The sequence below is a fragment of the Macaca thibetana genome, chromosome 5, assembly GCF_024542745.1.
Source record: "Macaca thibetana thibetana isolate TM-01 chromosome 5, ASM2454274v1, whole genome shotgun sequence".
Lineage (NCBI taxonomy): Eukaryota > Metazoa > Chordata > Mammalia > Primates > Cercopithecidae > Macaca > Macaca thibetana.
The window spans coordinates 1898346-1923940 of NC_065582.1; the positions used below are offsets into that span (position 1 = coordinate 1898346).

The 25595-nt window shown below is 49.2% G+C and overlaps 1 protein-coding gene across 3 annotated transcripts; it reads right to left on the reverse strand.

Annotated features, from left to right (window-relative positions):
- Window positions 1-13942: 13942 nt before the first annotated feature.
- On the reverse strand, window positions 13943-24413 carry TRIML1 (tripartite motif family like 1). 3 transcript variants are annotated; one of them, XM_050789980.1, is made up of 8 exons: window positions 24358-24413; window positions 23178-23349; window positions 21624-21960; window positions 20960-21055; window positions 19166-19396; window positions 17805-17827; window positions 17532-17629; window positions 13943-14858 (listed from the first exon to the last, which is right to left on the reverse strand). In XM_050789980.1, exons 3-8 carry the CDS (start codon window positions 21738-21740, stop codon window positions 14308-14310), a joined length of 1116 nt encoding a protein of 371 aa, XP_050645937.1. In that variant the 5' UTR covers window positions 21741-21960; window positions 23178-23349; window positions 24358-24413; the 3' UTR covers window positions 13943-14307. The 3 variants fall into 3 exon arrangements, with proteins under 3 accessions (XP_050645937.1, XP_050645938.1, XP_050645936.1); XM_050789981.1 differs by lacking the exon at window positions 24358-24413 and having other exon boundaries at window positions 23178-23478; XM_050789979.1 differs by lacking the exons at window positions 23178-23349; window positions 24358-24413 and having other exon boundaries at window positions 21624-23151.
- Between the last annotated feature and the right edge of the window lie 1182 nt (window positions 24414-25595).

Below are 25595 nucleotides of genomic sequence, written 5' to 3' on the forward strand. Positions count from 1 at the left end.
GGAGGCTGAGGCACGAGAATCCCCTCAACCTGGGAGGCAGAGGCTGCAGTGAGCCGAGATTGTGCCACTGCACTCCAGCCTGGTGACAGAGTGAGACTCTGTCTCAATAAATAAACAAACAAATAAGTAAATAAATAAAATGGAGTTTTAAAATGAAAGGCCAACAAGAACTCTGCTCCACCTCTTCCCTCCTGAAGTCCCGGTCTCCAGAATTAAGGTAGACCCTTTTTTTTCTTTTTTTTTTTTTTGAGACGGAGTCTCGCCCTGTCGCCCAGGCTGGAGTATGGTGGCCTGATCTCGGCTCACTGCAACCTCCACCTCCCTGGTCCAAGTGATTCTCCTGCCTCAGCCTCCCAAGTAGCTGGGACTACAGGCATGCACCACCATATCCAGCTAATTTTTGTATTTTTAGTAGAGGCGGAGTTTCTCCATGTTGGCCAGGATGGTCTCAATCTCCTGACCCCAGGTCTGCCCACCACGGCCTCCCAAAGTGCTGGGATTACAGGTGTGAGCCACTGCGCCCGGCCAAGGTGGACACTTTGATGCATGTCCCAGATTCCTCCCAGCAAAGAAGGACTTGGTTGCCTCTTACGGGGAGTGCCCTGGGCAGATAGGCTGCAGCTGTCAGCCTCTTTAGGAACTGCCTCTGCTGGGGGAGCCGCCTTGCCCAAGGGTGCCTAAGGGCTAGGATAGCTCAGTCCAACTCCAGCCAGGCTAGTTTGCAGAGCCAATTTAGCTCCAGGGCGCCCTGTGTGCGGCTGAGGCAGCCTGTAGTGGGCCCTGCATGGCAGCTAGACTTACCCCTCTGCGCAATCCTGCTTCCTTCCCGACCTTTAAACAGGTCTTGGTCTAGAGGTCATCCCCTTAACAACAACGACAGCAACAACAAATATATATATATATGGCAGCATGGGACACCTGCTATAAAAGGCAGCCACTGTTTTGAAAATTTTTACTGAAGTAGAATTTACATACAGAAATTGAACCTATAAATTTCTAGCTCAATGCACTTTCCCAATGAAAAACAGGATGTAACCAGCGCCAGATAAGAACAGAACATTTCCAGCCCCACAAAAGGACAATACATTTAACAGTTACTCTTTAAAATTCCTAATAGCATTTTAAATGAGTCTAACAGTGCTTTAGATCCATGCCAAAGAAGAAAGAAGGGAGAAAAGTTACATTATTAGCTTCAGTGCCCAGGGTTCAAACAACAATAGAAGATTTAGGCTTTAAAAACAAAACTTATAATTAATTCTAAATAGTATAGTATCGTTTTCAATATTTATGTTGCTTAAAATTGGCTTTTGAATGATGTCCGTTAATAGGAAAGGCTAGTTATAAAACAACTAGGATGCGTGTAAAAGCAGCGTGGACTCCATGATTCCTCTCAGGAGGGTCTCCTGGCTGCCTGGGCAGTGAGATAGCGTCACCAAGCAGTAATCTGGTCCCTCCTGTCTTTAGCCTGGGGCTATTTTTATCCCTTGCTCCAGAAGCAGAGAGGCCAGAAATTGCCCTAAGCTTTTCTTCTCAAACAGGTTTACAGAACCAGTGTTTCATTTCTGAGAAGCGAGGTAACTGGGAGACAGAGAGGGTTAGGGGAAAGGAGAGTGACAATTGGAAGGAGAGGGGCGTAATTTGAAGGGACAAGATGGGGAGCTGAGAAAAACAGCCTCTGAAAGCAGCCAGACCCTGCAAGGACCCTCCTACACCGCACCTCACTCCTCTCACACTCACTCACACCCACACTCACACTCACACCCACACCCACACTCACACCCACACTCACACTCACACCCACACCACACCCACACTCACACCCACACTCACACTCACACTCACACCCACACTCACACTCTCACACCCCTCACCTAGAGGACCCTGCAAGGACCCTCCTACACCGCACACCTACACTCACACTCACACCCACACCCACACTCACACCCACACTCACACCCACACTCACACCCACACCACACCACACACCCACACCCACACCCACACTCACCCTCACACCCACACTCACACTCACACCCCTCACCTAGAGGACCCTGCCACACCGCACCTCACTCCTCTCACACTCACACTCACACCCACACTCACACTCACACTCACACCCCTCACCTAGAGGACAGTCGCCTCTCCTGAGCACCTGGGCCTTCCGTCCCATCTGCTGGAAGGCAGGCCTCCCAGATACTCTGTAAGGAGGGGTGGGCCCCACCAAGCTAGAACCGAACAGAACTGGTGGAGAAGGAATTTGTTTGAAAGCCGTGGATCCACCATCACTGTGAAAAACACACCCAGGAAAGCAAATCCCCACTCTAGACACTGACTTACAAGGCAGAGGAGTTTACTATTTAGACCGGAAGGAGGTGAATCCGTGCGTCCATGCAGAGGAGTTTACTGTTTGAACAGGAAGGGGATGAATCCGTGAGTCAAATAAAAGACAATGTCTGAGACTCTCAGGAAGGTTCAGGAAGGCTTCCTGCCGGAGGCAGAGTGAGGGAATGAGACTCAGAAGGACCGGATTTGGGGCAGTATGGTTTGAGGCTGCCTTGTCCAGCCAGCCCAAGGCTAAATCATCCCGAAAGCCGCGGAGGGGAGTTCCCACAAGGGAGTGCTCTGAACCGTTCCAGGACGGGGTCGATGGGGGTTCCAAAGAAAGAAGCCGTCAGCAGCGGGGTGCTCAGTTCAGAGCGGTTGTGAGGGGAGCTTACCGAGGCCACAGCGATCCTCGGAGAGAAAGGGGTGCTCTGCATGGACACAGGGAGGGGAACAACACACACTGGGGCCTGTATGTGGGGCAGGGGAGGGAGAGCATCAGGATAAATAGCAAATCCATGCAGGGGTTAAATACCTAAGTGACGGGTTGATGGGTTCAGCAAACCACCGTGGCACATGTTTACCTATGTAACAAACCAGCGTGTCCTCACATGCATTCCAGAACTTAAAATAAAATTAAATTACATTTTTAAAAAGTATTTATATAATAACCAGAAAAGAAAAAAAAAAAAAAGAGATAGAGACTGGGCACCATGGCTCAGTCCCAGCACTTTGGGAGGCTGAGGTGGGCGGATCTCCTGAGGTCAGGAGTTCAAGACCAGCCTGGCCAATGTGGTGAAACCCCATCTCTACTAAAAATACAAAAATTAGCTGGGCATGTTAGCGCGTGCCTGTAATCCCAGCTACTCAGAAGGCTGAGGCACGATAATTGCTTGAACCCGGGAGGCAGAGGCTGCAGTGAGCCGGGACCGTGCCACTGCACTTCAGCCTGGGTGACAGAGTAAGACTCTGTCTCAAAAAAAGAAAAAGGTGTTCTACCTGGGTGTGTCTGCAGTGGGGGGTTCAGGGATTATGGAGTGTGAGGGTTTCAGAAATTTGGTTGGGGGCCAGGGCCAGTTTCTTTTCGTGTTTTGGGCGACAACCTGGAGACCTTTGTGAGTGTCTGGGGAAGGTTCAAGACTCCGGTTTGGGCCCGGTTTGGGTTTGGGTGTGCTGGGAGAAGCCTGCACCTGGCTGGGTCACAGAGCGGTCAAGGCACTCTGCGATTTTTGGTCGGGACACAGAAAGAAAGTGAAGTAGGGGAGAAAGGTTACTGGGGGACCCCACAGAGGCCATTGCAAAACTGGGGAGGTAGAGTTTCCATAAGGACAGAACCAGGACCCCCAGGCAGAAGTGGGAGGAATAGAAGGCAAAATTCTGACCTCAGATTCAGGTTCTCGGTCAGAACGGTGAGGAATCCGGGCAGTGTCTAAAAATGCAAACAGAATCATGCTAGTGTAGACGTCCAAGCCCGGTGAGGAGCGATTCATAGTTAGCACTGTTGGGTGCTTACACCTTAAATTAAGTGATGCTCCAAGTACAAGTGTTATGTCATTTCATGCATACAACAGCCCTGTACAGCCCTATAAAGCCCCGCACAGCCCTGCACGGCCCTGTACAGCCTCGCACAGCCCCGCACAGCCCCGTATAGCCTCGCACAGCCCCGCACAGCCCCGTATAGCCTCGCACAGCCCCGCACAGCCCCGTACAGCCCTATACAGCCTCGTACAGCCCTGTACAGCCCTATACAGCCTTGTACGGCCCTATACAGCCCTAATACAGCCTCGCACAGCCCTGTACAGCCCTGTACAGCCCTATACAGCCCTGTGAAACAGGTATTATTTCCATTTTCTTTTTCTTTTTTTTTTTTGAGAGAGGATATCACTCTGTCACGCAGGCCAGAATGTGATGGCACAATCACAGTTCACTGCAGCCTCGACCTCCCAGGCTTAAGTGATCCTCCCACCTCAGCCTCCTGAGTAACTGGGACCACAGGTGTGCCTCCACGCCTGGCTCATTCTTTTTCTTTTTTCTCTTTGGTAATAATATTATTTGGGATCTCACTATGTTGCCCAGGCTGGTCTTAAACAGGGCGCAAGCGATCCTCCTGCCTGGGCCTCCCAAAGTGCTGAGATTACAATGCGCCAGCCCAGATACTATTTTCAAACACGTTTTCCTGATGAGGGAACTGAGGCACAGGGAGACAAGGCGGTACAGTTAGTAAGTGGCAGAGTGGTGGAGCCTAGATTTGAACGCAGGAGACCCGGCTTTACTACCTTTAGTGCTTCGTCTTTGCATCTGGCTGACCCAGAGGCAGACGCACCGTGGAGCTAGAGAAACTTCAGTTTCAGGCTCTTATTTATTTGAGACTCTCTAAGACCTTGGGCCTAATTTTATCACTTGTAATTTTTAAATTATTTTTCTTTTATTTTTTTTTGAGACAGAGTCTCGCTCTGTCACCAGGCTGGAGTGCAGTGGCGCAATCTTGGCTCACTGCAACCTCCGCCTCTCAGGTTCAAGTGATTCTCCTGCCTCAACCTCCCAAATAGCAGAAATTACAGGCACCTGCCACCACAGCCGGCTAATTTTTGTATTTTTAGTAGAGACAGGGTTTCAGTATGTTGGCCAGGATGGTCTCAATCTCTTGACCTCGTGATCCACCCACCTCAGCCTCCCAAAGTGCTGGGATTACAGGCATGAGCCACTGTGCCTGGCCTTCTTTTTTTTTTTTTTTTTTTTTTAAAGACAGTTTTGCTTTTGTTGCCCAGGCTGGAGTGCAATGGTGCAATCTCAGCTCACTACAACCTCCGCCTCCTGGGTTCAAGTGATTCTCCTGCCTCAGCCTCCTGAGTAGCTGGGATTACAGGCATGCACCACCACACCTGGCTCATTTTTGTATTTTTAGTAGAGATGGGGTTTCTCCATGTTGGTCAGGCTGGTCTTGAACTCCTGACCTCAGGTGATCCACCCGCCTCAGGCTCCCAAAGTGCTAGGATTACGGGTGTGAGCCGCTGTGCCCAGCTTAAATTATTTTTCTTAAAGAGGCCTCAAAAAACCTTGCACCATTCTGTGAGCTGTCAATAAGAAAGTTGCAACAGCATATCTCAGGCAACTGTGCAACTATGGGTAACTTTCTCTCTCTGTCTCTCTCTCTCTCTGTGTTTTTCTTTCTTTTTCTTTCTTTTTTTTGCAAACAAGCTGTTTATTTGCAGATATAAAACAAGACCCCAGCCGGGTGTGATGGCTCACACCTGTAATCCCAGCACTTGGGGAGGCCGAGGCGGGAGGATCACTTGAGGTCAGGGGTTCAGGACCAGCCTGGCCAACATGGTGAAACCCCATCTCTACTAAAAATACAAAAAAAAAAAAAAAGGTAGCCGGGCATGGTGGCATGCACCTCTAATCCCAGTTACTCGGGAGGCTGAGGCAGGAGGATCACTTGAGCCCGGGAGGCAGAAGTTGCAGTGAGCCGAGATCACGCCATTGCACTCCAGCCTGGGCAGCAGAGCGAGACTCTGCCTCAAAAACAAACAAACAAAAAACAAAGACCCCAATGGGTGGCAAGGGCATTCCAGGCTCACCTGCAGCAATGCCTCCCTGGCCAGAAAGGGCCTGTAGGACCAGAAATGTCAACCCTCCCGATCCCCAACACTCGTTTGTCCCCAGTCAAAAACAACTGCGACTCTAGCAGAAGGGTTACCCCAGTTAAAACCTACTCAACCAAGAAGAATGTGACAAACCAACAGAGATGCCAATGAGAAATCAGTGGCTATCAGGCATGGAGCTCGCAGCCAGCCACTCCCACCCCGGTGACAGGTCACCTGGAAAACCTGCCCCTGGAGGGTTTCTGAGTGTGACTTCCCGTCCTCTCCCTGGGGAGGTCCCACTCTTGAAAGAAGATAAAACCCTAAAACCTCAGAACCTAAAAAACACACTCAAGTCCCCAGAATTCCAAAGTCAGCTAACCCCACCTCACCCCAACCTACCCCTGCCCAGAGCATTTTGCTGAAATGAATCCACCCCTGCCCATCTAGTAGGAGCCCCTCCTCAGGAGTGAGTAGGTCACGTCCTCAGACACTCACCGTCCTCCTCCTGGGTCGTTCACTCGGACTTGCAGGTAGAAAGGTGAGCCACAACCGACACTCCTAGCCAGACAGTAAAGTTTCTATTGGAACCCACCCAGATCGTGGCCTTGGTGAAGGAGACATGAGCTCAGCTCCTTGTATAGACGCTTTGTGAAGCCAGGATAGTGGGTGTTGGCCGCACAAGCCATCACATGGGAGACCCGCAGCAGGCCCGGGGAGGTCTCACAGGACTCCATGTATGTATGCAATATAAAAACGTAGACAGGCCGAGTGTGGTGCCTCATGCCTGTAATCCCAGCACTCTGGGAGGCCGAGGTGGGCGGATCACGAGGTCAGAAGATCGAGACCATCCTGGCTAACACGGTGAAACCCCATCTCTACTGAAAATACAAAAAATTAGCCAGGCGTGGTGGCGGCGCCTGTAGTCCCAGCTACTTGAGGCTGAGGTAGGAGAATCGCTTGAACCTGGGAGGCGGAGCTTGCAGTGAGCCGAGATCACGCCACTGCACTCCAGCCTGGGGGACAGAGCGAGACTCCGTCTCAAAAAAAAAAAAAGGTTACAAGGACAGGATGCCGTGCTTTCCAGCCTTGTTCACGTCATGGCACACATCTGACATGTTTTTTGCAAGGCAGACAGGAGTGCTCACACAGCTGGTGGTCACCTTCCTGAGCCCCACCGAATGGCTGAGGTCCACATCTCAGGACACTTTAATCTACGTGGAACACTAACCGAGGCACAGTGACGGTAAAGCTTCTGTTGGAACCCGCCCAGATCGTGGCCTTGGTGAAGGAGACATGATCCGCGCTCAGCTCCTTGTACAGACGCTTTATGAAGCCAGGATAGCGGGTGTTGGCCCCACAAGCCATCACGTGGGAGACCCGCAGCAGGCCCGGGGGGGTCTCACAGGACTCCATGCATGTATGCAATATAAAAACGTAGACAGGCCGGGCGACATCAGCCCATTCTTCCACACACAGGACGTGAAGTGCACGCACTCATAACATTTAGCAAAGTTCACACCATGTCCTAGGAGCTCAGGGCAAAGGTGTGAGAGTCCCAGGACGGAAGGATGAAAACAAGACTTCCTCTTTAAAATAGTTACGCGTTCATTTTAAATGTATTTTTAAGACAGGGTGTCGCTCTGTTGCCCACGCTGGAGGACAATGGCACCATCATGGCTCACTGCAGCCTCCAGCTCTGGGCTCAAGTGATCCTCCCGTCTCAGCTTCCCGAGTAGCTGGGCCTGTAGGCACCTGCCGCCACGCCTGGCTAATTTGTTTTCATTTTTATTTTTGGTGGAAGCAGAGTCTTGCTGTGTTGCTCAGGCTGGTCTCAAATTTTTGGCCTCAAGGGATCCTCCCACTTCAGCCTCCCAAAGTGCTGGGATCACAGCATGTGTCACCAGGCCCAACCTAGTTGTATGTATTTCCTATGTATTATATCAGTTGAGTTTTTAAACGTTGGGGAACAGAATGCTCAGCATGCAGGCTCAGAAGGACTGCACAGCCATAAGAAAACAATGTGTGGAGGTTTTCTTTTACTACAACTGAACTTTTATTAATATTTTCCCTCTAAAATAGTAACACCAAGCTTGGAAACGTTTCAGAGATGTTGGTGCCTGTGTGTTCTGTCTTCCCCACAAGTCCAGTGTCTTTCTTTCTCCTTTCTGAAGAACACAAAATAGAGCCTCTGGGGGAGACGGGAGAGCTAACAAAAGTCATCCTGCCCCACACATTGTTGTGATTTGTGCTCATGTAATTGTCACAGGGACCAGGTCTTCCCCACACTGTTGAGAAGAGGCAACTAAGTCTCTGAGAGGTGAAATAACTTGTGAACGTTAAAACCGTCACTTTGTGGCAAAGTCAAGCATTCAAGCCCAGGCTGTCTAGTTTCATTTCTTTATCTTTTTTTTTTTTTTCCTGTGAGACAGAGTCTGGCTCCCTCAGCCCAGGTTGGCGTGTTGCAGTCACAGCTCACTGCAGCCTTGACCTCCTGGGCTCAAGTACTCTTCCCACCTCAGCCTCCAGAGTAACTGGATGCCCCGGTGTGTGCCACCACGCCCAGCTAATTTTTCAGTTTTTAGTTTTTTTGTGTTTGTGTTTTGAGACAGAGTCTCACTCTGTCACCCAAGCTGGAGTGCAGTGGGGCAATCTCGGCTCACTGAAACCTCTGCCTCCCGGGTTCCAGCTATTCTCCTGCCTCAGGCTGCTGAGTAGCTGGGATCACAGATGCACACTACCACGCCCAGCTAATTTTTTGTATTTTTAGTAGAGACGGGATTTCGCCATTTTGGTCAGACTGGTCTCAAACTCCTGACCTCTGGTGATCTGCCCACCTCAGCCTCCCAAAGTATTGGGATTACAGGCGTGAACCATGGTGCCCAGCCCTCAGGTTTTTGTAGAAATAAGTTCTCACTGTGTTGCCAAGGCTGGTCTCAAACTCCTGGGTTCAAGCGATCCTCCCACCTCAGCCTCCCAAAGTGCTGGGATTAGAGGTGCGAGTCACCGCCCAGCCTCAGTGTCTAGTTTCAAAGTCTAAGCACTACTCCAATCCTTCCCAGCGTAGTTTCTTGGGGAATAAACGCAATGCTCTGGCGAGACCGGAAGGCAGGGCACACGTGGCCTTTCGCTGGTCTGGAACTAGTGTGTCTGTCCCTTCGGTGTGGGGGTGTGAGGGAAGCCTCTGGACTCCTTGCAGTGCAGGTAGAATGAAGGGAGGGGACAACCAACACACACAGGACAAGACGCACAGGGAGCCTTCCTGCCTGCTGGAGACGCCCTTGGGGAAGAATCAGAGAGACACCCAGGGGCTTCTGTGCACTGTGTTCACCACAGTGGGAGGTATAATAGTGACCAACAGAAAATCTGAATGCTACACCATGGTGGAATGATTACATAAATTAGGGACAGTCATATAATGAAGTACTACTCCCATTAAAAATCATATTTTCTGCCTGGCACAGTGGCTCACGCCTGTAATCCCAGCACTTTGGGAGGCCAAGGCGGGTGGATCATGAGGTCAGGAGTTCAAGACCAGCCTCGCCAACATAGTGAAACCCCATCTCTACTAAAAATACACAAATTAGCCGAGTGTGGTGGCACTTGCCTGTAAACCCAGCTACAAGGGAGGCTGAGGCAGGAGAATCACTTGAACCCAGGAGGTGGAGGTTGCAGTGAGCCAAGACCATGCCATTGTACTTCAGCCTGGGTGACAGAGTAGGATTCCATCTCAAAAAAAAAAAAAAAAAATCAGGCCACGTGTGGTGGCTCATACCTGTAATCCCAGCACTTTGGGAGGCCGAAGTGGGTGGATCACCTGAGGTCAGGAGTTCGAGACAAGCCTGACCAGTATGGTGAAACCCTATCTCTATTGAAAAAAAAAAAAATTAGCCAGGCATGGCGGTGGGCGCCTGTAGTCCCAGCTACTGGGGAGGCTGAGAGAGGAGAATTTTTTGAACCTGGGAGGTAGAGGGACAGAGCGAGACTCCACCTCAAAAAAAAAAAAAAAATCATAGTTTCTAAGACAGTTAAATTCAATGCATGCTCCTATATTATTCCTGGTCACTGGAAGACTGAAAAACAACTATAAAGAACATTACAAGGACAAGTGACAAATTTTTATATGAAGTGTTTATTAGGTGATATCATTGTGTCCTTTATTGGATGTAGATTTTTGGATAAGATAAATGTAATGTAATAAAATGTGCTAATTCATAGAAGACACATGCTTATACATTTAGGAATATAAAAATTCATATTTTCAAGAACTATCTAATGATTGAAGGAAGTTCACTATGTAATATTATGGTAACTTTTTTTCATTTTGCTAAAAGCATACATACGTTAAAAAACAAAGGATTAGAAAGATATACACAAAAATATTAGCACTGGTTATCTGCATGTTGTAAAATTACATGCAATTTTTATTTTAACCTTTGCACATTGCAGCATGTTCTCATTTTCCTGTGGTGATGTATTAGGTCTCATCCTTCCAAGGTACACGCCAGGGATAAATCCAAGAATACGGAAGGCTGGACTGGCCACATTCTTCAGTTAACTCAGTGTAAGAGGGCCTTGTAAAGTGATCTAAGGTCAGATAAGGTACCGATACTCTCTAAGCGTGATAGGGAGATTGTGGTGGGGCAGGGGGAGGTACACCAGGAAGCTGGGAATAATCAGAGCAAAAAAGTAGATAAAGATCTTATCTGAAGTTGTTTTGGATATCAGATTTCAGCATAAGAGATTGGCAATATTTTATTTTTAAAGTGCTCCAGGGGGAAGAAAATTTAAAAATGAAGCAAATTGCAGTCCGATGCAGAAGATTCCTCCTGATGTCCTTCCTCCCTCTTCTAGCTGATTTTGAAGAGGTGGAGAAGCAAATTCCACTTGGAATAGCTATGTCCTGGGGAAACGGACCACTCAGGAAAGGGGGGAAGACAGGGATTTGGAGAGGAATTAACAAGGGAGGATGAGGGAACAGCTTAAGGAATGGTGGCAGGTTCTGTGGGGACACCCTCATATTCAGGGAATGTCGTTATCACAAGTTGAAAGGCCGAAGCAGCGAGACCCCGCCCTGAGCAGTGCAAGGGATGAGTGTCTACACGAGGGAACACGCCTCCCAGGGTCCACTCTCACTCCCCTTCCCACTCCCACTCTCACTCCCCTTCTCACCCCCACTCTCACTCCCCTTCACCCCCACTCTCACTCCCCTTCACCCCCACTCTCACTCCCCTTCACCCCCACTCTCACTCCCCTTCACCCCCACTCCCCTCACTCCCCTTCTCACCCCCACTCTCACTCCCCTTCACCCCCACTCTCACTCCCCTTCACCCCCACTCTCACTCCCCTTCACCCCCACTCTCACTCCTCTTCACCCCCACTCTCACTCCCCTTCACCCCCACTCTCACTCCCCTTCCCACTCCCACTCTCACTCCCCTTCTCACCCCCACTCTCACTCCCCTTCCCACCCCCACTCTCACTCCCCTTCTCACCCCCACTCTCACTCCCCTTCACCCCCACTCTCACTCCCCTTCACCCCCACTCTCACTCCCCTTCACCCCCACTCTCACTCCCCTTCTCACCCCCACTCTCACTCCCCTTCACCCCCACTCTCACTCTTCTTCTCACCCCCACTCTCACTCCCCTTCCCACTCCCACTCTCACTCCCCTTCACCCCCACTCTCACTCCCCTTCACCCCCACTCTCACTCTTCTTCTCACCCCCACTCTCACTCCCCTTCCCACCCCCACTCTCACTCCCCTTCCCACTCCCACGCTCACTCCCCTTCTCACCCCCACTCTCACTCCCCTTCACCCCCACTCTCACTCCCCTTCACCCCCACTCTCACTCCCCTTCACCCCCACTCTCACTCTTCTCACCCCCACTCTCACTCCCCTTCACCCCCACTCTCACTCCCCTTCACCCCCACTCTCACTCCCCTTCTCCCCCACTCTCTCTCTTCTTCTCACCCCCACTCTCACTCCCCTTCACCCCCACTCTCACTCCCCTTCTCACCCCCACTCTCACTCCCCTTCCCACCCCCACTCTCACTCCCCTTCTCACCCCCACTCTCACTCCCCTTCTAACCCCCACTCTCACTCCCCTTCATCCCTACTCTCATTGCCCATCTCACCCCCACTCTCACTCCCCTTCACCCCCACTCTCACCCCCCTTCTCACCCCCACTCTCACTCCCCTTCTCACCCCCACTCTCACTCCCCTTCATCCCTACTCTCACTGCCCATCTCACCCCCACTCTCACTCCCCTTCACCCCCACTCTCACTCCCCTTCACCCCCACTCTCACTGCCCATCTCACCCCCACTCTCACTCCCCTTCACCCCCATTCTCACTCCCCAAAGTAAATGTAAATTACTTTTGTACTTTTTTATTTACTTAGTCCTTCCACAAAATTGGGATTTTCGGTAATCAAGGAAAGATATATTCCAAATGTTTGCAGTTTGCTTTTTATAATTTTGTTTCTTAGCTTTTGAGGTGAGAAATCAAGATATGAAATCTCTATAATAAAATAAGTGGAGCCCAGGTGTGGTGGCTCACACCTATAATCCCAGCACTTGGGAGACCGAGGCGGGCGGATCACTTGAGGTCAGGAATTCAAGACCAGCCTGGCCAGCATGGCAAAACCCCATCTCTACTAAAAATATAAAAATTTGCTGGGCATGGTGGCAGGCGTCTATAGGGATTAACCTACTCAGGAGGCTGAGGCAGGAGAATCACTTGAACCCTGGGTGGAGGAGGCTGCAGTGAGCCGAGATTGCACCACTTCACTCCAGCCTGGGCGACAGAGCAAAATTCCATCTCAAAAAATAATAATTTTAAAAAATAAATAAGGCCGGGCGTGGTGCTCATGCCTGTAATCCCAACACTTTGGGAGGCCGAGGCAGGCGGTCAGGAGATCAAGATCACCCTGGCCAACATGGTGAAACCCCGTCTCTACTAAAAATAGAAAAATTAGCTGGGCATGGTGGCGAGTGCCGGTAATCCCAGCTACTTGGGAGGCTGAGGCAGGAGAATTGCTTGAACCCCGGAGGTCAAGGTTGCAGTGAGCCGAGATCGCTCCATTGCACTCCAGCCTGGGTGACAGAGCGAGACTCCATCTTAAAACAAACAAACAAACAACACACACCTGCAGGGATAGATCACTGAAGACAGCGAGCCTAGTGCAGACCACCAGCCGAAAGAGCTCCCCTCAGCCGCCACCCCTTCCTAACAAACCCTGACTTTCCTCTTTTTTTCTTTTTGAGATGGAGTTTCGCTCTTGTTGCCCAGGCTGGAGTGCAATGGAATGATCTCTGCTCACTGCAACATCTGTCTCCCAGGTTCAGGCGATTCTGCTGCCTCAGCCTCCCGAGTAGCTAGTATTACAGGCATGCGCCACCACGCCCAGCTAATTTTTGTATTTTTAGTAGAGATGGGGTTTCTCCACATTGGTCAGGCTGGTCTCAAACTCCCGACCTCAGGTGATCCACCCGCCTCAGCCTCCCAAAGTGCTGGGATGACAGGCGTGAGCCACCGCGCCCGGCCTGCCCTGACGTTTTGAGGTAAGAGGAGGGTTAGGCTCTTTGGCCTCCCAGAGATTGAAAGCCTTCAATCGCAGAACATCGCAAAAGCCCAGAAAAGAACCTTATATACAGTGCGGTATAGTCGCTTGGCGTCCCCTGCCGTGATACATTTACTGAATAGAGACTTTACTCTGACCTTTTAACATATTAACAGAAGGTTCCAGCCTCTTGTGATTATGGAAACGTGAATGGTATGATGATATTCACACAAATCTTTGCAGTGTTCTGAATTATACTTATGTATATAAGTATATATAAGCCTTCCTGAGCACAAACACTGCAGGCTCGTGGGATGGGAAGGAAAATGGCTTTTGGGAGAAGGATGAGGCCTGAGCCCTTTCACCCGCCCTGGAAAGATGTGCCCGTGCCTCAGTTTCCCAGATGGATTTGAGTTGCCCCAGCCTGCAGAGCTCTGCACGGAGGACAAAGACACATTCGAACAGCACAGTTTTTCAGAGTCAAATAATTAAATACACTTGAAAAAGTGACATCTATTTATAAAGTCCGGCCTATGGCAGTAGGATTCATGGTAACAGGGTCTCAGTATTTGAGTGACCAGCACATACATGGGGTAGCCTAGAGAATTCATTTAGTTAACGACACAGAATATGATCAGCTCTCTTCTGTTGGGGTTGAAGTCGATCGTGTAATTTGGCTGCTCATAGTGGGATCAAGTTAATGGAAACTCTTGGGGGTGGGGTGGGGGTAGGGGAGTTTATTTCAGATCACCTGACATTAATACTGTCGATGCCTTCATCATCTTAATAGTTACGTCTTGGTCTCAGACATCGCCCGCTGTGAAGGCTCAGGGCACGCCCCTCAGACGTGGCTGTTGAGTGAGCAGATGGTGAGAGGGTCTGTGTTTGTCCCCTCATTTGGGAGGCAGGGGGAAAAGATTGGCCTGAGAGCCTCTTGGAAAGAAGCCGGCGGGAAGCTGTAGATGAGGGACTCATCCGTCCCGTTGTAGAATGCTATATGTCCAGACTCATAGTCCAGGAAGACACCAACCTTACACACAGGCTCTCTGACGTGCTGACCCTTCAGAGGGGACGAGACCCAGAGGCTGTAATCGTCTCCGATTTTTAAACCGATCAGTGAGAACAGGTCCCCGGGCGGCTTGGGGAGGTTCCCCTTTCGGCTCACCGAGTCCTTGCAGATGCCCACTTCCCACTCCGTCTTGTTTCCCACCTCCACCTCCCAGTAGTGTCTCCCACTGGTGAAGATCTGAGCGCCCAGCACGGTCGCAGACTGGTCAAATCTTTCCGGGTTGTCAGGTAGCTGCTGTCTGCTTCCCCCGTATTTCACACTCTTCAGATCCTCGGACAGCACGAGATAGGCATTGGCTGTGGCTGGGTCCAGCGTTATCTCCGCTGCAAGAGGAGGAAGGAAGAAATTTCCCTTGGGCATGCTTGAAAAACCTCTTACATATGTGAGATTTACATTGAATTCTTAGTATTTAGTCCTGGTTTTTTAAATCTAATTTAGGGCCGAGTGCGGTGGCTCACGCCTGTAATGCTGCACTTTGGAAGGATGAGCAGGGCAGATCACAAGATCGGGAGTTTGAGACCAGCCTGGCCAACATGGTGAAACCCCATCTCTACTAAAAATACAAAACATACCCAGGCATGGTAGCGTGTGCCTGTAATCCCAGCTACTCAGGAGGCTGAGGCATGAGAATTGCTTGAACCCAGGAGGTGGAGGCTGCAGTGAGCCAAGATTACATCACTGCACTCCAACCTGGGTGACAGAGCAAAACTCAGCCTCAAAAAAAAAAAAAAAAAGTATTTGGTTTAGAACAAAATTTCTGAGTTCCTCTTTCACTGTTCCACAACACATATCATGAAGCTCCAAATGGAGAAAGAGAAGAGCCTCGTGGAGAAGGAGCTTTGACCTGCCTGGGGGGGGAGGAGAATCCCAGTGAGTGGCATGGACGTTGCTCTGTTTACAGGACATCTTTAGAGCTCTGAACTGTGTATCCACACAGGGATACCCTTGGTTGTTTGCATTCATATTAGCCATGGTAGGTTCTGGTTCTTCAATTTGGGTGGGAGAGAAAATAGCACTTACCTTTGGCTGAACTTCTAATGTGCCCAACATTTTCTATATATTATCTCATTTAATCACTGCAAGCATTCTTTTCTATCGTTTTTACAAAACGGAAAACAGGTTCACGAAGGTTAGGAAACTTCACCAAGATTACACAGTCACTGAGTGTTCGAATCACAATCCCTAACCAGCTTTTTTCATTACGTCATGACAAGTGCAGCTTCCTGTGAGTTCAGTGCAGCACCCGGGGACCACCTGATGAAGCACACATACGCTGTGAACCGACAGTCACATACGGGGCCTCCTTTTTTTTTTTTTTTCTGAGACAGAGTTTCACTCTTGTTGCTCAGGTCGGAGTGCAGTGGTGCGATTTTGACTCACTGCAACCTCCACCTCCCAGATTTAAGCGATTCTCCTGCCTCAGCCTCCCAAGTAGCTGGGATTACAAGTGTCCGCCACCACGCCCGGCTAGTTTTTTGTATTTTTAGTAGAGATGGGGTTTCATCATCCTGGCCAGGCTGGTCTCAAACTCCCGACCTCGGGTGACCCACCCGCCTCAGCCTCCCAAAGTGCTGGGGTTACAGGCGTGGGCCACTGTGCCTGGTCGAGGACTCCAACTTTCACTCACTGTCCAGACACAATCAGGTACCCAATCATTCCTTTTTTTCCTTTTTTTTTTTTTTTTGAGATGGAGATTCTCTCTTGTTGCCCAGGCTGGAGTGCAGTGGTGCAATCTTGGCTCACTGCAACCTCTGCCTCCTGGATTCAAGTGATTCTCCTGCCTCGGACTCCCGAGTAGCTGGGATTACAGACGCCCACCATCACACAAACCTAATTTTTTTTGTACTTTTAGTAGAGACGGGGTTTCGCCATGTTGGCCAGGCTGGTCTCGAACTCCTGGCCTCAAGCGATCCGCCCTCCTTGGCCTCCCAAAGTGCTGGGATTACAAGCGTGAGCCACCGTGCCCGGCCCCACTCATACCATTTCATGCTTTTATGTATATACCAGATGCCAACATAACTAATTATCTGTGTGATTAATGCCTGTCTCCTCAATTTCATTGAAAATTCTACAAAAGCAAAGGCAAAATCTGCCTTATTTATCATTGTAAGTAAGCGCACAGCCCAACAGCACAATGCCGAGCCCATGGCAGGGGTTTATTCAACACTCTGGAGTTCAAAGCTCATTAGACCTTCCTCTGAGGGTCAGATTGTCCCCAAGATAAAAGCTGAGAACTAATCCTGACCTCTCTGGGTGTTAGCCAGACTAAACATCTGGAGCATTCTACAAGGACAGTTCGTCGAATGCGCCCTCGCTGGAATTGTAGAATTTAAGTCAGCTTTTATCCTAACGGGAACAGAGCTAGAAACGCAGACACCCCTGCATGAGAGGGTGTGTCTGCATGTGCAAGGTGGGGATGGAAACAACAATGACAAAACCAACAAAGAAAGGACCAGGATTGGCCGGGCGCGGTGGCTCAAGCCTGTAATCCCAGCACTTTGGGAGGCCGAGGCAGGCGGATCATGAGGTCAGGAGATGGAGACCAGCCTGGCTACCACGGTGAAACCCCGTCTCTACTAAAAATACAAAAAACTAGCCGGGCGAGGTGGCAGCGCCTGTGGTCCCAGCTACTCGGGAGGCTGAGGAGGAGAATGGCGTGAACTCGGGAGGCGGAGCTTGCAGTGAGCGGAGATGGGGCCACCGCACTCCAGCCTGGGTGACAAAGTGAGACTCCATCTCAGAAAAAAAAAAAACAAAAAGGGAAGGACCGGACTTCTTACACAGAAAAAGAAGCCAGATAAAGCCTGAGTCAAGTCTCACTGCTTCTCTCTGCCCACGCTCAGAGACGGTCTGTGGCCCCAGCCCTCCCTGATGTTCCTTGCTGGCCCAGATTCCTTAACCAGGAGCCTAGTGTCAGACAGTGAATGACACTGGCAGAACGTCTGCTGAAGTTAATTCTACGAGTCCCGGAGGGGTAACACATCAGGCTGACTTACTGCTGAATTTTCTTAGCATCTCCTTCATTCCCGTGATGCGGCACAGACTCAGCTCTGTGGTGGTGGCCTCTGGACACTGAAGCAAGAGTGGCTCGCTCCTGCAAGACAGCAGACAAGTTCACTCCTCAGCACAGACCGCGTGACCTGCTCCAGCTGGAGAGGCCACCTCATTTCTCCCCCAGCAACAGCGCAGACCTCCGCTCCCCACTCCAAACCGGCCATCAGCACCCCTTCCCCACAGCTTGCATAACTGAACACAGAATGAAAGCCTACCTTTCCAGGGCTCCTCTCACTTCCTAAGGGTAAAAAAGAAAGAAGTTAGCACGGTGCGCTCCGATCATAACACAGACGAAATTCATGTTGCATGCAGTCCTTGCACAGCTCACAGAATCTGCTTCCCATGAGGCACGCCACGAGTGGGAGCACACAGAGCAGAGAAAAGGGGTGTGCCGTGGTGAACGCAGGATGTTCCTCACAATGACTAGAGAATACTCGGTCCTTTTCTTTTTCTCGTGTCATCACTTTGTCCAGGGAACCCGTTCCGCAAACAAGCCAACTTGCTGGTCTCATTGACCATCCAGTGAGAGACAGAGATAACAAAGGAAAATGGGCTGGTGACAACTGAGGCTAACCAAGCCTGTGTCGGGTCGGGCTGGTGTGTTTGGAAGGCCCTCAATTAAATAGTAGCATTCTGTGGAACCAGTCTACAAACAGACCTGAAGCTGGGATTGGATCACGTGGCTTATGTTTAAGAAAGTCCATGGCCGGGCACGGTGACTCATGCCTGTCATCCCAGCACTTTGGGAGGCCCAGGTGGGTGGATCACAAGGTCAAGAGATCGAGACCATCCTGGCCAACATTGTGAAACCCCGTCTCTACCAAAAATACAAAAATTAGCCGGGCGTGGTGGCGCACGCCTGTAATCCCAGTCACTCAGGAGGCTGAGGCAGGAGACTCGCTTCAACCCAGGAGGCATAGGGTTCAGTGAGCCAAGACTGCACCACTGCACTCCAGCCTAGGTGACAGTGTGAGACTCTGTCTCAGAAACAAACAAACAAAAAAGAAGGTCCTGAAGAATGCAGTAGCCTAGAAAGACAGTAGACCAAAGGAGGTGAGAAATAGGAGCCCCCTGCGCGGAAGAGTGGGGCTCTCCCATCTATTAACTATCAGGCGGGCAGATCGCCCAAGTACCACAGGTGTGAATAATTAAATCAGTGCTGCTGTTAACCCATCCTGTAGATGACAGTCATCTAGACCTAGAGTTCATATCATAATGGTACTTATCTTCATCAGGTCTTTGTGAAGATTAAATTTAATCTGCCCAGCACATAGTAAATACACATTAATAAACTAGAAAAAAAATTAACAAAGCTGAGGTTGCACAGAGGCAAGTACAGAAGAAATTGAAGCCACTGTCAGGCTTGTTTGGGATAAGCATTCCTCTGGATTTTTTTTTTTTTCTCTCTCTCTTCTATAAGGCTTTATTGACATACAGAATGTCAATTCTTCAGGAAAACTACTTTTGGACCAGAACTTAGTTTTTAAGATGAATAAAGAAAACATTATTTCCTATGGCTTGAAGTGCTATGAGTTACTATAATTTTTCCCATGACTCTTGTGAATGTTACCCTCACCTCAAGAGATTCTAAAGCCGAGCTTTGACTGGAAGACTCCATCTGTCCGATCATTTTGCTCAGGCCTCTGATTTGCTGGGTCAATTTGATCTCGTTGTTCCTCAGTTTCCTCATGTTCTCTCTCTCTTCCTGTTCTAGTAGCTGGAGTTGCAGCTGCTCCTCTTCCTTCAGGAACTGGTGCATTTTCATGTATTCTGACACAACAACCTGTTTGCAAGTCTTTGTTTCTTCCTGCCAAAACACACACACACACACACACACACACACACACACACACGAGATAAAGTTAGTAAGAGAAATGCACCTGTCTGTAGATGTTTAATCCTTACAAGTCCTAGAGATTCTTTTTCTTTCTTTTTTTTGAGACAGAGTCTCGCTCTGTCCCCCAGGCTGCAGTGCAGCGGCGCAATCTCGGTTCACTGCAAGCTCCGCCTCCTGGGTTCCCGCCATTCTCCTGCCTCAGCCTCCCAAGCACCTGGGACTACAGGTGCCCACCACCAGGCCCGGCTATTTTTTGTATTTTTAGTAAAGACAGGGTTTCACCATGTTGGCCAGGATTTTCTCAGTGTCTTGACCTGGTGACCCACCGTCCTTGGCCTCCCAAAGTGCTGGGATTACAGATGTGAGCCACCACGCCTGGCCAAGTCCCAGAGTTTAATGGCAGCAGTTCCTGAAACCCAACATATAACACATATATTCTACTGATGCGCTCCGTCTAGAGGTTGATGTTTTCAGAGGTATGTGCACTGTAGACACAATAGTGAACAAAACCCAAATCTCCATTCCCAGGAGGTTGTCGTTCTAGTGGAGAAAACCGAAAACGAGTAAGAAGTATGACAGGTAGTGATCAGGACTAGGATACAAATAAAACAAAATTAAGAAAAATTATGAAAAATGCGTTTTCATTTATTCAGTAAATATTTATTCAGTGAAAATAGGTGTCAGATAACCATAAAGGAATAGAAATATATACGGCAAACATTCTCACTGAAGAATTCGAAGTCTATGGCCAAGCACGGTGGCTGGCGCCTGGAATCCCAGCACTTTGGGAGACCGAGACACGTGGATCACCTGAGGTCAGGAGTTCGAGATCAGCCTGGCTAACATGGTAAAAACCTATCTCTACGAACATGCAAAGCTAGCTGGGCGTGGTGGCGCACGCCTGTCATCCCAGCTACTTGGAAGGCTAAGGCAGGAGAATCGCTTGAACCTGGGAGGTGGCGGTTGCAGTGAGCCGGGATCGCACCACTGCACTCCAGCCTGGGCGACAGTGAAACTCCATCTCCAAAAAAAAAAAAAAAAAAAAAAAAATGAATTCAAATGCTTTGACTGCCGCAGAGCTCAAATCCACGTCTGTGACCAACCTTGAGGACTTATCAGGTCTCATCTAAACCACTATTTTGCTTTTATATCTCTTTCTCTTTATTTCTTTTTAATTTGCATTTTTCCCTCAGTGCTTTTGAGATATTTGTTTTTTAAACTGCTTTCCGTCTTCTGTTATGTGTCTGTCAGTATCACTTATGTTTTAAATAATTCTAGGAGAGCCATCATAGAGGAGCCCACGGCACTGTCTAGCTGCACAAAGGAAGTCTGCCCAGAGCGGGGGAGCTGGAGCTGAGCCTTGAGATTCCAACGAAGACAGTCAGAAGGCGGCAGTCCAGTGTAAGGAAACCGCATATCTTAGGGGTGAGACTGGAAACATGTGTCTTTTTTTTCCTGAAATTTCACTAAATTTCCCTTTAGTCCCCCTCATGGGGTCACATACAAGCACACAAAAGTCAGACAGACACCGACCTGGCACAGTTTCACTCTCTCCTTCTCGTGGGTTAGTACAGCCTGAGCTTCCTTTCTCCTTATACACAAAAGATTCAGGATTTCCTGAAGTTTCTCCTGCAATAGAAACAAACCCTTTGTGGCAAATGAGCAGAGTACCGGGTCATGAAGCGGCTTTGAAGACCGGTAACAGCACAGTATTAGGCCTCTGAAACAAAGGGCAGGCCGGGCGCGGTGGCTCACGCCCGTAACCACAGCACTTTGGGAGGCCGAGGCAGGCAGATCACTTGAGGTCAGTAGTTCAAGGCCAGCCTGGCCAACATGGTGAAACCCCATCTCTATTAAAAATACAAAAAATTAGCCAGGCATGGCGGCGGGCGCCTGTAGTCCCAGCTACTTGGGAGGCCGAGACAGGAGAATCGCTTGAACCCAGGAGGTGGAGGTTGCAGTGAGCCGAGATCACGCCACTTCTCGCCAGCCTGGGCGACAGAGCAAGACTCCATCTCAAAAAAAAAAAGACAGAAAGAAAATAAAAGAAAAGGGGGGTGTAAGCGGGACTCACACTGGTTTGTGATGTGGTGCTCAGATGGGCACTCCTGACTGTCCCCCATAGAGGACGTTAGGAAAGCTAACGGGGGGGGAGCCTGTGATGAGTCCTGGGGTTCACGCTGAGCAGCTGTCTTACCCTGTGATGCTCCTCAGCCTCGCTGGAGAGGTGCACTCTGTTTACACCATGGCTCTGGACTGCGAAGACACTTCCACCCTGCTCGTCATCGGAGAGCGCCTTGGCAGCAGCGGGCATCCTCCCGTAGCTGCTCTGCTCATCCTCGCTCTGCAGCACCTGGGACCGGAGCTGCCTGGCGATGCTGGCCAGCCTCCCCAGACGCTCATTCGGCTGGAAATGCGGGCCCTCCAAGGTCCTCCAGCACTCAGGACAAGATAAAGGTGTGTTATGTTCCTCCCAGCTCCGGAGGAGACACACCAGACAAAAGCTGTGCCCACACTCGGTGGTCACTGGGCTGCTAAAATAGTCCAAGCAGATGAAACAGGTGAGTTCTTCCCTGAGATTCTCCATCAAATCTGCTGTAGACATTTTCTCAAGGCTGGACATGGGGCAAGGTCACACCTCTGTTCTGGGATTAGCAAAGCCCTCCCTACAGTCCCACAGTTTTGAGTAACACGTGGGTGACCTGTTGCTATGTTGTTATTACAAGAAACCCTTACCTCTTCTGTGCCTGATTTCACCAACTGACATCCACTGTCCAACACAAAGCCAATTATGACTTAATGTGGAACTCCTGTGCACTGGGCTCCTCTCCAGCCCCAAACTTTGAGACTCATCTCTGTGCAAAGCACACATGCTAGAGGCTGAGGGCTCTGGCTTCTAACAGGATTACCATTTCGAGAATTGGTTATCGTCCATAAACAGCACTGTGGAACCATGTGAACATGTGGGTTTTGGGCTGGAAGTCTGGGTGATTTGGTGTAAACCAGTAAAGAGACTTGAGTTTTGATGATCTCTAATAATATCTGAATTGGAAATTTGGTCCAAATCTTTTGGGAAACTCCGCTAATAAAACCTAGTTTTGAACTGAAAGAAGAAAACTGTAATACATCGTCCTTTTCTCATTAGCCCTTTGTTCTGCTTGACCAAAGCTTAAGCTTTCTGGTCCTTTATTGGGTACTGTGTACTTTTATTTAATTTTATTCATCCCAACAAAATGAGAACTCTTCCACTGGAGTAGTCCTTGGTGTTAGAAGCACCACGGATGGCCAGAGCTGTGTTTATTATTCTTCGCTGCAGACCCTAGTCCTCACCCACCTGCCACCATGGAAAGCATCTAAAATGACATTGTAATTGGAAGTTGCCTCAAGAGGCTATCCCACTATGGAGCAGATGGAAAGAATTACACTTTAGTATGAATGTAATTTTGCTCACTTATTTTCACCCATTGAAAATTTCCAGACTAGGCCCTTTCAAATCCCTGATTCTCTATCAGTTCTTACTGGACAGAAATGAAGTGTGCAGACTTTTTTTTAAACATATGAAAAAATAAATACCTAGTGTAGAGAATGTGCACAGTGAACACCGAGATTGGGGCCAAATGCCACAGATTCACTGTGTCCCCTGCTCGGGAGTCAGCTCCCGTCCTGACCCGCCTTCCGCTCACTGCACGCCGGGAAGTGGCGCCTCAAAAGCTGTTCCTCAAACGCTAGAGCGTTTGACACCCCCACTCACCCATCACGCCGTGTTTCTGTTTCCGTCCCTCACTCTCCAGCTTGGCAACCTTCCGTGGGTCGGGTCCGTTACTCAGGTTGTTCCATTCATTGGTTTCTGACTGTCAAGGCTCCGACGGCCGCTTCTCTTCCACTTACCTCCAAGAGGATGTTAGATGTTTTCTTACCTTGAACTTTGGGAAAAAGGAGTTTTTGGCTGAGAATGTTTTTTCCTCACCTTCCTTTCTCCGCGTCAAAACTCACCTTTCTGAAATCATTAATTCAAAATGTTTAAATCCTATATACATCCTTCGTAAAGCATACGTGAATTATTAGGATGAGAATTTAAACTATTAAAAACAAAAACAGAGCGAAAGTTACACTACTGTAAAGAGGAAGAGAGGTGGCATCAGGGTGGTGTCGCGAAACCTCTACCGAGATAGCTTCCAGGATATTGACTTGTCACAGCTTCAGAATATTGCTATGAGTTAGTCTTAAGTAAGGCTTGCAAAAAAAAAAAAAAAAAAAAAAGTTGGCCGGGCGTGGTGGCTCACGTCTGTAATCCCAGCACTTTGGGAGGCCGAGGTGGGTGGATCACTCGAGGTCAGGAGTTCAAGACCAGCCTGGCCAACATGGTGAAACTCCGTATCTACTAGAAATATGAAAATTAGGCCGGGTGCTATGGCTCATGCCTGTAATCCCAGCACTTTGGGAGGCCGAGGCAGGCAGATCACTTGAGGTCAGGAGTTCAAGACCAGCCTGGCCAACATGGAGAAACCCTGTCTCTACTAAAAATACAAAACTGGCCAGGCGTGGTGGCGCATGCCTGTAATCCCAGCTAGTCAGGAGGCTGAGACAGAAGAATTGCTTGAACCCAGGAGGTGGAGGTTGGGGTGAGGCAAGATTGCACCATTGCACTCCAGCCTGGGCGACAAAAGCGAAACTCTGTCTCAAAAAAAACAATTAAAAATTAAAATTACCGGGCGTGGTGTCGCACACCTGTAATCCCAGCTACTTGGGAGGCTGAGGCAAGAGAATCACTTGAACCCAAGAGGTGGAGGTTGCAGTGAGCCAAGATCCCGCCACTGCACTCCAGCTTGGGAGAGAGAGAGAAAGACTCCATCTCAAAGAAGAAAAAAAAAAAAGTCTACAATAACACTAACCACCACCACTAGAAAAAGAGTTTATGAACTAGCCAGCACCTCCATTCCGTGTGTTATTCCAACACAACCCCAGGAGGAGTCTTTACTATTTACCGAAATCGTTAGAATAAGCCTCACAATGCAGTTACAGCACATCACAGAGCCAGTATTCCAATTTGGAATAGGGAGGCTGGCATAGTCTGTCTTCAAGTCACACCGATCTGATCCCTCCCGCTTCCCTCTTCTGGATAAATTGTTTTATTTTATAAGCATCGTAACACAATGACCGTGTGCTATTCATTGGTGACTACAAGAACTCTTTGCACACGGCTCGATTTTTCTCTAAATGAGTTACAAATGAATAGAGGAACTATGTTATTATGGAATCATAGTCTTATATTTAGCTGGAAGTCAAGAGATCTTATAGTCCAACTACCTTCCACAGATGCTGAAGAAAACCGAGGCTCGAATAAATTGAATTCGTCCCCTGATACTTACTTACTACATAGGCCAGATTAGGACAGGAAACTGGAGCGCCTCCCTCCCAGTCTTTCTATTTTGTCAACACACTATACTGCGTCTCACTGATTGACTGGTGAGTGGGTGAAAATTTCCAGTTTTCTCGATAAAATGAACATTGCCCAATTGCTGTCAGAAGGGAGTCAGACAGCTGTCACGATGGAGTGATGGTGCGACAGGTATCTGAAATCACTGGCCACATTCACTCTTGGGAAGGCAGACTTCCTTACCGTCTTTCTAAATATATTACCTGGGCTTAATTCATGGATGAAATGCATTCACAGAACAGACCAGCCTTCCCAAAATATATGACCCAGTCGCACTACCAGACACAGCTTCGGAGATCAACAACTCAAGTAGTTTCTTCTCTGGCTTTTCTCTCCTGAGAGGGTGACGCTAGGGGGACCCCAAGAGGGTCACAGTCACAACTATCAACTATCACCCAGATGCCATCAGGATTGGTACATGCAGAAAACAAGGAACTTTATAGATATAGTTAGTAAGGGCTTATTTGTTGATGCGGCAGTGGACTAGATGGGAGCTTATTTGAAAAATACATTGCTTGAAAGCCTGGTTTTAAAAATAAAGTTAACCGGGCCCAGTGGCTTATGCCAGTAATCCCAGCGCTTTGGAAGGCCGAGGCAGGTGGATCACCTGAGGTCAGGAATTCAAGACCAGCCTGGCCAACACAGTGAAACCTCGTCTCTACAAAAATAGCCGGATGTGGTGGCAGGTGCCTGTAATCTCAGCTACTCGGGGCTGAGGCACGAGAATCACTT